A 13,027-nucleotide genomic window follows, 5' to 3' on the forward strand; every position below is an offset into this window, starting at 1 on the left:
TGTTTCATATAATCTTCATTTCCTATTTCAAGCATTTGTCATTTCAAAGAAAACTATTATTTCTTTGGGGAGTGAAGGAAATGACTACTTTGCTCTCTGAAATTATTTTCCCCAACAACCCCAACTAATGCTTATCAATCCTCATCAGTTTTTCTATAACTTTAGTCAAGAATTCTTTCCTCCATACTGTCAGCCTTCATTCTATAGATGTGTTCACACATAATTTATCAAAAAACAGATTCCCTCTCTGATAAAAATGATACGAATTATCACAAAACTATTACCATTATCAGGCTAAGAGCATTAAAAATGATACAGACAAGGAATACACAGATTTTTCTCAAGCAAAAATTCCCTACTCTATGTGTGTGTATGTATGTATGTATGTATGTAGATGCATGCATGAGTCTATGCATGTGGCATGGACTGGCAATTATGTGTATCAGAAAAAGGACTTTCAGAAGCTTTCTAAGAAAGAAGTATATTAAGCATTAAGTATTTATTTCAAATTAAGCATTTAAAAAGCCTAGCATATTACAAGTTTTACATAATTTTTAGGGCCTGTTAAAATTAGTTGGGCCATTTTTAATGATTTACTTATACTACATTTATTGATATCAACAATAATTACTTTTTAGACAAATATCTTCTTTGTCTTCTAATATATTAAACTGTTTCTGCTTTTATTATTTTAAAATTATGATTAATAATAAAACTGATACATATTACATTTATCTGGCACTCTTTACCCATAAGAGTTCAAAAAGCTAGATGCATTTTGTTTAATCTTGCTGAAGATGTGGAATAAACTGCTCAATTTTTGGAGTTGCAAACTCATTTTGTCTCAGTTTTCCCAGTGCAACTAAATGGGAAATTAGCATTAATGTCCCTCCAAAAACAATTTATTCTTTTCTCCTTGATAGTGTCAAGGCCATTATCTATCTCATAGACAGAATTTTATATATTGAAGATATAATTTGTAGTCATCTAAAATGTAAGGCTGGCAATTTCATTTTAACAATTAGGATGGCAATTTATCTGCTAAAGAGTTTTTTTTTAAACCAGGATATGCTGCTTGAATACAATGAAACATTTTCCCTTTTAATACAGAATCTTAGAATTTTTAGAGAAAGGTCCTTAAAAGAAAAACTTATCAAAATTCAAGAATGAAAGTGATCTTTGAGATTTAGTCTACCAGCCTCATTTTTATAAATTAAAAAAACTGAGGGCTGATGAGGTTAAATTAATTGTTCAAGTTATTCAGATGATAATCTAATTCCTCTGACTTTAACATTCCTTCCATTATATCAGCCTGCTTCTTTTAACTTTGAATTTTTAGCTCAATTAACACATATTTGTTGTTGTTTTTCATTTGTGTCCAATTCTTCATTACCCCATTTGCGGTTTTCTTGGCAGAGATACTATGATGGTTTGCCATTTTGTTCTCCAACTCATTTTGCATTTGAGGAAACTGAGGCAAATAGGATAAAATGACTTGCCCAACATCACATAGGTGTTAGTGTCTGAGACCACATCTGAACTCTAATTAATAACAATTCACATTTTCTAAAACATCAAAGTTTACAAAAACTTTGCAACCATTATATCATTTTATTTCCATGACAAATATTGGAGATAGATACAATTAATTCTACCCATTTCACAAATGAGGAAACCAAAACACAGGCTTCCAGTACTCTATCCACTGAGCCACCTTGTTTCTCCTAATAGATTAGACATTTTATATAATACTAGGTATATAGCAATGATGGTGAAATAGTATTTGTCATTAAAGATCTTAATTTAATTGAGACAAAAAATATATACAGATATAGATATATGCAGAATATATACTTAATGAATAAAAAAAAGGTAGTTTGGGTAGCATGTTTGCTAATATATTGAAAAGATCTCACAGGGAGATAATTCTTGAACTGAATTCTGATTTCAAGAAACATAAGTAGAAGAGAAAATAAAATTCCAAATTCCCAAACAGATGGATAACCATGATAAAGGAATGGTGATTCATTCCCACAAATATTTAGAATCTGAATAAATGCTTTTTGGTAGTTTTGTTGTGTTAAGGTTCCATTAAAAATATTAAACAGACTTTTCATAGAAGCTCAAGTAGTATAAAATTTTATTGAAAAAATCTTAAGTAAAACCAACATTAAGTCATAACTAGAATTTTCTTCATTTTTATGCTGATTTGAAAAAAAATTAGACCAATTTTGCCCATTTGAGCAAGTTATATGTTAGTTATTCAATCAATAACATTTTATCAAGTATTTGCTTTATTAATATAACTGTATTAAGTGTTAGGGCAATATCTGTTTAGCACATATTTTAAAGTGGGAGTGAACATGTAAATAACAATGTATATTTGAGACAAAATTATATATGTGCGTATATATGTATATATGTATATATACATACACATATATACATATATGTGTGTGCATATATATGTATGTATGTATGTATATATATATGTGTATATATATATATATATATAGATAGATAGATAGATATGATAGATAGATAGACTATGTATATATATTTGTGTGTGTAGAAGGTAATCTTAGAAGGGACCAGCAGTGGTGCAGTAGGGATTACAAAATAAAATAAAATAAAATAAAATAAAAGAGGCAGGTTACCAGCAGGAATTTATATGAACATAAGAACAAAAATTGCAAAGCACATACAGAGATGCATATGTATAAATCCACAAAGATCAGATTAAAGATCCATTGGAGAATACATAGAGTGACTACTTAAGCAAATTGATATTTAACCAGAAACACTTATTGCTTAGGTGGCAGGCCAGAGTGTTACATGATAAGTGTAAATACATCATTAAAATAAAGTATTAATTAAATGCAGTTATACATTTTAGGAAATTCAATAACACCCAACATTTTTTGAAACCAATAAACAGTTTAGTAAATTTTGGTTTAACATACATATATAGTAGATTTTTTTTTTTTAGGAAAATGAATAAACTCTAAAAAAAGATGTTTTCAACTCAGTGGCTTCTAACTCACTTGCCAAAAAAAAAAATCTCTAAAACAGCACAATTGAAAAAAAATCCTTGAAAATAAAATGTGAGATTATTAAATTTTAATTCTATTGGAGCAGCTAGATGGCACAATAGATAGAGATGCAGGTCTGGAATCAGGAAGACCTGAATTAAAATTCAACTTCAGACACAACCTGGGCAAAATATTTAACCCTGTTTGACTCAGTTTCCTCATCTATAAAATGAAAAGGAAATAACAAAACCCTTCCAATGTCTCTGCCAAAAAACAACCCTAAATGAGGTCATGAAAAATTGGAAATAATTGAAATGATTGAACAATAATAAACATGCATTCTAGTATAATATTGTTACTCTGAAGAAATGCAGTTGGTTTCAAAGTAATTATGGTGAAATAAATATACCACCACTTGTGGAACAAAACTGAGAAATCTGTCTCTATATTGTCTCTAGCCATAAACCATTAGTAGAGAAAGTAGCAAATCCATTATTGGTATTTGCTCATTATTGAGCTACCCAGTAGATAGGACAAGCATTACAAGTAGAAAAAACATTAGAAAGATTTTTCTTATTGTTAACATAACAAAAGTACAATTTCTGAAAAATCTATCTTTTATTTCAAGCAACTTAAGAACCAGATAAATTTTTTTTAAAGATTTATATGTATTTACTGAACAGTGGTGAAGAAGAGTAAGAAAAGTAAGATCATTCTAAATAAGAATAATAAATACAAGGTTTCTTTATTACATGGAAGAATGAAAGTTGAATCTCTCAGAAAGGTAAAAAATCCTGACCCCCTAAGTCTTTGAGTTAATGACTTGACTGTTGGAATTTGTGTTCCTCTCATCTATCTCAGGAATTAAATACTTTTAGGTGATAGAACTGATGTGTTGATCAATAAAAAGACAACAATCATTTAAACCGTGAGTTCAGGGCAATTTCAAGAATCTGCATTAACCAAGCCAGGGTGACTGAAGGAGAATCGATCCACAGACACCTTACCTAGAGAAAAGCATAAATGAGATATGGCCAAATTTTCAACACCAATGAATATAGATTAAAGAAAAAATAAAATCAATGAAAAGCATGGGTTTTGGAAACTGTACAACCACAGTATCTTTGAAAACATAATACTAAGCACAATCTGGGCAAGTAAACAGATGCTCACTTTCGTTTCTATTCTTTCTTCTATTTATCATATCCGCTTGGGGAGCACTTTCTTGTGTTTGATTACATGAGTGTTTTATAAATCTCCAGATGTGTTCATCTGTTTTTGTCTACTCTGTAGCTTTGTGTTTAAAATCCTTTTTACCACCCTAATCAGTGTTCTTACATCCCCAAAGAGCAAATGAATTCTTGGTATTTTAAAATACTCCAATTAGTTTTAGGGTATTACACTTACAATTTCCAAACAACTTCAACTTGATCTTGTATGAATTTAAGAGAGATAATCTGTCTCATTTTGGTCTAACATACATGAAAACCCCATTTAAAGGGAACACTTTTTAACAGCAACAATGAAGTATGTCTGACAGGTGAGATTGAAATAAGTTTAGTTTTAGTTAATCTTGAATATGTATTAAGAAAATTAAATTTTCTTAATGGAAAACAGTTTCTCTTCTGGTTAAGTCAGGAACCCAATCCAACATTTTAGATAAATCAAGGACATGTTACCCATTCCCGGAGAACTTTAATGATATTCTATAGTCAGTCATGTGTGACATTTAAAAATTCAAGAAACACAATTTCTAGGTAATTTAATCATTTATTAATAATGCCAGCATGTTTGTTTTTTTTTTTTTTTAATAAAAAAGGATGGCCATTTGGCCATCTCTTTCTTAGACCAAAAACAATCATGATGGTTTGTTCACAGTTTTTATGCCCATTGGAATAAGGGTGTTATTGAGTATGGAAATCACCTCAGATTGGTTAACAATTAATGAGAGAATAAATATTACAAGGAGGAACTAAGTCTATTTGAAAAATGTCATTTACTTCTAAGTTATCCCTAGACTTCTTGAAACTATTCAAAGAATTGTTCTCTATTCAAACCTGAGTAGAGCACAGAGGATTCCCCACCTGGGTGTGGTCTGAACAAGACTGCTAAGAAAGTCCAATTTCATAATCAGTAATGTCCTTCAAGAAAATAAATTTTAGGAAAAGGGAAGAACTCTGGATCTTCCCAAATCATTGATTATTAATAATAATTTCTGTCACATGATTGTGTCTCTTAATATTTAGATACTGCATATAGTTTGAACCTGCCTAATACTCTTATCATGACACTCTTAGATTTTGTATTATATGAATCTCTGTAAGGTCCTATAACCTTTATTAGGAATTGAGAATGGATCTGTGATTTCACTTGTATAGGAAACTCTCAGGTTCTACCTGTTCTGCCTTCTATCAGGGAAGTTGAGCACATTTTCTATCCCCTTACAATATATTTTTCATATATTTACCTATCCATCTGTCTATCTAGCTATACATTATATATATATATATACACACACATACACATACATGTTTATATATACATACATATGTGTATATATATGTGAATATATATATGAATACATACTCATTCATACAGAGGTGTTTATATGTATATTTTTATTCACACATACACATACATATATGTATATATAATCCTCAAAATACATCTTCAATAATGAACACAAAGAAAAATATCAATATATTAAATATGTTCTACTACCACATTGTTATATTACTTTTAAGAAATTATATTTACTTTTCAAAAGAAATTATGATGAAATAAACATATTATCCACCTTTTTGAAGAGAAAGTAAAAAGCATTTCTCTAATCACTAATGCTCCATGGAGGCAAAGACAATATATTTTCTAAATTTTGTTACTAAAACCACCTAATATTCATAGTAATTTTCTAATAAGTATTTACTATGTTTCCTTAGGACTTGAACATTCAGGAACATATTAAGAGGAGGAAATAACGAATGAAGCAAAATGCAAGAAGAGGTAGGAAATGATGAGATCAACAGGTTAGGAATCCTGTTTTCTTGGATACTGAAGTATAATACAATTTGAAAGCAGGGGAAATGAGTGATCTCTTGAAAATTCTTTTAGCAAAAAATATAACTTATGATTTCCAAGGAATGCTCATGGCATTCAGCTTAGTTTAGAAATATTGGTTTAATCATAATGCTAGTGGAATCATGGTTGTAAATTAATCTGTATTTGAGCAAGTTAGTTGTGGATAAAGAAAATGGTTCTTACTTTTTAGCTCCAAATCTTATGATGATAAAAAGGGGAAAAGGACTCACATAAGCAAAAATGTTGGTAGCAGCCCTTTTTGTAGTGACAAAGACCTGGAAATTGAATGGATGCTCATCAGTGGGGGAATGGCTGAATAAGTTATGGCATATGAATGTTATGGAATATTACTGTTCTATAAGAAACGATCAGGATGATTTCAGAAAAGTCTGGAGAGACTTACATGAACTGATGCTGAGTGAAGTGAGTAGAACCAATAGAACACTGTACACAACTACAAGATTATATGATGATCAATGGGATGGACGTGGCTCTTTTCAACAATGAGGTGATTCAGGCCAGTTCCAACAGATAGATGATGGAGAGAGCCTTCTGCATCCAGAGAGAATGTGGGAACTGAATATGGCTTACAACATAGTATGTTCACCTTTTTCGTTATTTGCTTGCTTTTTGTTTTCTTCCTCATTTTTTTCTTTTTGATTTGATTTTTTCTTATGCAGCATGATAATTGTGGAAATATGTATAGAAGAATTGCACATGTTTAATATAAATTCGATTATTTTCCAGTTGGAGGATGGAACACAAGGTTTTGCAAGGGTGAATGTTGAAAGCTATATTTGCATAAATTTTTAAAATAAAAAGTCATTATTTTAAAAAAACAGAAAAGGAACACAAAACAAAATAAAACAAAACAAAATAGAACACTGTCAAGTGTCCAGCATGGAAGATTCAAAATATATAACAATAAATTACCATTTCAAGAAAGTAAAAAAAAATCTTATGATCTTATTATCTTATTTTTGTCCTACATTCATAGACTATAAGCTCGAGAACTGGAAAACCAATGAAATCCATAGTGGATCCAATCCTCTGTTAAAGACAGCATTTAATAAATTCAACTCATAACTATTAAAAATGAGAGTAGACATTTATGAGGCATTTTGCACACATTAACTCATTTGATCCTTAAAATTATCCAGTAGGGTAGGTTTTATTATAATACCCATTTTTCATAAATAAAAAAATATTGTGTGAGAGGATAAATGATATGGCCATTGACACATACCTATTAAATGTCAGATTTGGAATTCAAACATCTCTTACAACTGTTGGCTCAATACTCATTCTATTATAAACTTCTCTGGAGGCAACCCCAAAAGATGTTTTCAATGAGGATGATGGTGGTGATGATAATGATGACAATTTGAATTACAACAATAGAGCACATTTGCAGTTTTCAAAATGCTTTTGCATTGGACAAAATTGGATAATAATATGATGCAAAAATATTTTCCTAATATATCCAAACTTTTTCTATAAACCCACTAGCAATTCCTCTATAATACTGAAACTATGGATTAGCCAAGATTTTCTCTCTGGTTTTATTGTCCTACCTTTCCTCTAAGACAAACTGTCAAAAAACACTATCACAAAATCTTTGATTTAAATGAAACAGGTTCTCTACTTCTATTCTCTGGAATTTAGACCAAGTATTTTATGTAAAACAGAAAATAATCTAATTGGTCATTGAATGTCTGATACTGTTGGAGAGAAGCACAGTGTGACATTTCCATTCCTTTGTGATGGGATAGAACCATGTATCAGAAATGAATTAAAACTATTAAAATCTTCAACAGCAATATAGGCACAGGAAATTTTTTTGCTCTTAAATCTGAGGGTAATTTTTTTCCTTAAAATAATGACACATTAATTATCAAGAAAAATTTTCCTTGTAATTCAAAGGTAGAGTCTAAATTCTGTAGAGAACAAGCCCAAATTTCATTTATATAGATTAATGAGATATGTCAAGTTCATATTTAAAGCAATTTAGCATTCTTCTGCTCTTTCCTATGAAAAACAGATTTTTTTTAAAAATTCTATCAACTATAAGATTTGCACATAATCTTATGCCAGGATATAAAATACAAACCAATTATGAATAAGGATTTATGGTCATTAACATATGATGAAAAAGGAAAAATATATACTCAAATTTGGTCAGATATAAATTCTACAATATTTTCTTTCCTGTATGGTCTTATATATACATATATATATATTTAAGATAAGCAATTTTTGCTTAATTAAAAAAAATAACCCACTAAAACTGGATTGACTTAAGCCTCTGAAGTAAACAAAAAGAGAGATTATTAAAAATAGATGGCTCAGGACAAAAAATGTAATTTGCCCTTGAACTCTACTGCAGTCAAGCAATTACCTTCAGAAGTAAAGAAATACCCACCCAACAAGGGCTAGGGCTTTGTTCCTTATCTTCAAAGAACATGCCACTTGCATCTGGATCAAATCCTTTAAACAATAATTGAGCAGCCAACATCAAAGAACTTTCATTTTCCTTAGCTATTTAATTTAATTAGAGCTAATAAAGATATGAGTTTACAAGCTGGCTGCTGGGTAGAAAAAAATCTCTAAGAAACACAGTCAAGAAATTAATGAATTGGATGTTAATATATGGAAGACTCCTTGTTCCAGAACCCCTGACCCATACCTGACAGGAGCACCTCGACTCTGGGCAGGCTTCAGCAAAACTGTCACAGTATTATCAGTTTGATTCAGAGGTGTCTCTAGTTCATATGCTGGCATTGAAGGTGCTGCAAAAGAGAGAGTCAGAGAGACTCATTATTTCAGATACACTTGGTTGTGGATTTAGATTTTCCTGAATAGTTCATGTTTAAGTCTTCTTTCTATGGCAAAGAGCAGATGAAAAATATGGAGCTATAATAAGAACACTATTTACATTTCTTCCGTGTGTGTGTGTGTGTGTGTGTGTGTGTATGTGTGTATATATAAAGAAAGTCAAGAAGAAACAATGAATAAAGCCATTTTATTTTGTAGGGTTTTTTGCAAACTAGAGTTCAAAATTAATTGAATGTATGTTCCAAGACCAATTTAAGAACCTTGTGAAGGCCAGAAAATTTAATTTTCTTTTGCTACAAATAATATTCTTCAGATTGTGGATCTAGATGCCCAAGAATCCCCAGGGATTTTGAAAGGTGGGATTAAAGTTGAGGTACTGAGGCTATCAACTAAGTAAGGAAATGTTTTCTCTTTCCACATTCCTTTTATCAAAGATCTTCTGGGATATCTTTTGGTCATAGTATGAACACAGACAGTAAAACTAAAGGCCTTCAAAAACTTTTCAATGGTGATTTTAGTACAAATTACAAAGGAGATGGCTAGGATCACATAAGCTCTTTCTGTGAAAGGATTATTAAAAAGGCATGGATGGAAGATACACCCATAGTAGAAAACATTCAGTAATAAGGAACCAGTAGAATGTAAGCTCATTGAAGGCAGGGACTGTTTTATATTTAGTTTTATGGCCTGGTGTCTAGCACCATGCTTGGCACATAGTATTAATCAATGCTTCTTGAATTTAACTGATAAATTTTGGATCCACTACCTTAAAGTATTTAACAAAAAATATCATTTCTTGTTTAGAAAAAGCCATGGGCTATTTATTAGTACGATTATATTCTGATAGTGAGGTTTCTGGGAGTTCTATGTGAAGTTCTCTTTAGCTTATTCACTGTTTACCTCTTTCCCCTAGCTTTGTCCTGATTATTTTATATTAAATTTGCGATCACATTGGAATTCAGATTCAAAATCGTTTTCATCAGCCCCCACAGAATAAATTTATCCTTTGAGTGACAAGTGATCAGAAAAGAAACCTTCAACTTCACCCCTACCAAAAATCTGCTGGAAAATTGGCAGTGTTGCTTAGTGTTTTCTTGCTATCAATTATCCACCAAAAAGTTGAATAAAAGCAGTAATGCTGAATAGGAGTCAAACTGTGCTAAATAAAAATGTGCTATCATCTGATTGTGGTTTCCCTCCAAAATGAGAAATAAGCACCCAACTACCTAAAAGTTTTGAAAAATTTAAGGAACTCTTTGGAGAAATGGACTCTCTCACTACTATGTATTTCACAGCAGATATCCTTCCCCACCCAAATGGTAATGAAAAAAAGTAGCACAAAAAGACTTCCCACGTAGTTATATATCTCAGCAAACACATTTAAAATATCTGGCGACTGAAGAGACGTGTAGTTGAATTTCCAGAGCTAAAAAGTTAGCAGTAACTATGTCTTGGGCTGTCAGTCTTCATCCTTCATCCTATGTGTGTCTGTCAGAGAAGGAATTACCCTGTGAGGTTGCTATCTGTACAAGCAAACTCCATCCACATAACAGAAAGGCATTTCTGCTGAGTTCTCAATCTTCCATGGCTCATTACCGCAATTTTCCAGCACCCTCTCTGTGTTAATTCAGAATTGTGTAAAGGATGAGTGAACACTGAACAGAACCCTCTGTCTCACTTCCAAAACCCTAACACTTAATGCTGAAACAGCAGCAAGCATTGTTGTTCCCTCTTCATTCCTGTGCTTCCATAAATTATGAGTTATGCAATTTAAAAAAGGTAATCTCAAGAGCCCCACAAATCTGACCTGTTGGACATCCAAAATGCAAATATTTCAAAATATATTTTTCTGGCCAGCACTCTGAAAGAGAATTGTTTATTTAGCATCTGAAGAATGATACTGCTTTTGATGAAGGACACAGTTATTCACTTTCAACAATACCTGATATTTTTGTGGTAAATTGATTTGTTGCTGGAGGTCCAAAGCCTTTGGCTGTGCTTGCTCGGATAGTAAAGGAGTATGTGGTCCCCGGGTACAGTCCAAAAAATAGGAAATGAGTTTCATTTCCCAGCTTTGAAACTCTTCCACTTTGATTGGATAAATCTATTTCTGGGTCAAAGGAACTGACTGCCTTGTAGGTGATCTGCAAAAGAATAAGAATGTGATAAAATATCTTGAGCAGATGGACAAGATTGCATCTTTATCCAATAAACCCTTCTGATGTATGCACTGTCAGACATTTTATGATAAGCTATCCTGCTCCCTTATACTCCTCAAACCCTGAATCCAATGAAGGGACACAGGAATTCAGCCAAGACAGTTATGAGTGATTACTTTTTGTAGACAGAGGAACTTGGGGACAGATAGATTATGGTACTAAAGGCTTAAGCTAATACCTTGAATTTGTTTGCCTTCAAAATGTCTAAATCATGCTACTTAAAAAAAATACAATTAGCCACTCAAGAAAAGGGCCTAATATGGTTCCAGTTTCCTTCTTAATCATTGTGACTGTTATCAGACCCTATGCCATAAGAGATGCTGCTCTTGATAGCAAGAACAGTTTCAGATGCTCTGTCACAAATAAGCCAAGACATTTGTACTTGAAATTGAATCTCTGGTTCTTTTCAGTAATTCTGGGTATCAGTCAAGACTGTACTTTTTACTTTGGGCTGAAATGTGAACTCAGCCAAATATATAGACATAAGAAGAAAGTCTACTATTATAGTTCAACTCTGATGCCTTACTGGTTCATGGAAGTGACCCAGGGTAAAAGCCATCTGGTTTTCTGATGAGCTAGAGATACTCTTCCAGTGGTCCTCACACTTTTTAAAGAGGGGGCTAATTCACTGTCCCTCAGACTGTGGGAGGGCCGGACTACAGTAAAAATAAAACCTCACACTCTGTCTCTGCCCCTCAGCAAATCCATATAAACGTCCTCAGCAGTTGCATCTGGCCCGCAAGCATAGTTTGAGAACCCTTGCTTAACTGTGAGGTCTTGCTCTGTATTCCAAGGACTCATCACTGAATGGTTGGGTCACTAGATGTTTACTTATTTTTTGCCTTCAAAATTCATGTCATTAAAGTGATATGATTTAAATTGAGAGGTTGCATGGTGTAAAGGTATTAGATTGGAGTCAGGAAGATGTAGATTCAAGTCTCTCCTAAGATATTTAATAGATGTGAATGAAAGATATATGCAGATGAAATAACAAATCTTTCAAAAATTGATGTATGAAGAAAAGATGAGAGTCTTTAAATTTTGTCCTGTCAAATGCTATTCATTTTTTAAAAATTTAAACCTCCAAAATGAGTTCATCACACATTCCAAGCAGGAGCTTTCAGTAGTGATTGCTGACTTCCCCTGGCTTCAATGACATAATTTCTAAATTAGGAACTGATTCAAAAATTTTAAATTGCAAAACCAAGCACCTTTTTTTGCACTTAAATTGGTAGACTCACTTGTAATTTATGTACATGAACACTAAGACTGTTATTATACAAAGTGATAATTGACATTCTTTTTTTCTTATGTTTATACCATATCATTATAATTAAGAAGACCTCTGAAAGAATATTTAGATCGAATCAGCTAAGCTTTAGCAAGAAAATGTTTGCTATATACTTCAATCACAACCATGCTTGACATGATCAAACTGGTAGAATATTCTGGAGATTAACTCTTTAAAGGATTTTACTCACAAAGTATTCTATGTCATATGCTTAAACTGACCTGGTAAAAAAAAAAAAAAGATAATACATGATCTAAATCTCTATTGTTAAATATGAGGATAATCCATTAAACTAGACAACTGTGGTTAAGTTTTTAGCTCTAGACTATAGTCAGCCTTAAAAGACTTTTGACTGTACTTCCACCAATTAGCTAATATTTCCCCTTACTTTCACTCTTGAGCAAGCAGTCTTTTAAGAATTGATTGTACTAACTCACTTTAACTCTTCCTTATCTGTTTTCCACTGCATATCATTCTACTTACATCATATTTCTGAAGGTCTATAATGATTTTCTAGTTACTAAATCTAGTTTCCTTTCTTCTATCTTATTGACATCTGCAATATTCAAGAA

General features: G+C 31.9%; 1 protein-coding gene across 6 annotated transcripts in view; it reads right to left on the minus strand.

Moving 5' to 3' along the window:
• The window catches only part of PTPRM (protein tyrosine phosphatase receptor type M), a 938,548-nt gene that overhangs the window by 386,271 nt on the left and 539,250 nt on the right, over positions 1–13,027 (minus strand). For all 6 annotated transcript variants that reach the window (XM_074275249.1, XM_074275231.1, XM_074275235.1 and 3 more), the window contains exons 10-11: positions 10,888–11,089; positions 8,797–8,899 (exon numbers count right to left, since the gene is read on the minus strand). In XM_074275249.1, coding sequence (XP_074131350.1) covers positions 8,797–8,899; positions 10,888–11,089 — 305 coding nt within the window. The remainder of the gene's footprint in view (positions 1–8,796; positions 8,900–10,887; positions 11,090–13,027) is intronic.

This window comes from Sminthopsis crassicaudata, chromosome 1 (genome assembly GCF_048593235.1).
Source record: "Sminthopsis crassicaudata isolate SCR6 chromosome 1, ASM4859323v1, whole genome shotgun sequence".
Taxonomy (NCBI): domain Eukaryota; kingdom Metazoa; phylum Chordata; class Mammalia; order Dasyuromorphia; family Dasyuridae; genus Sminthopsis; species Sminthopsis crassicaudata.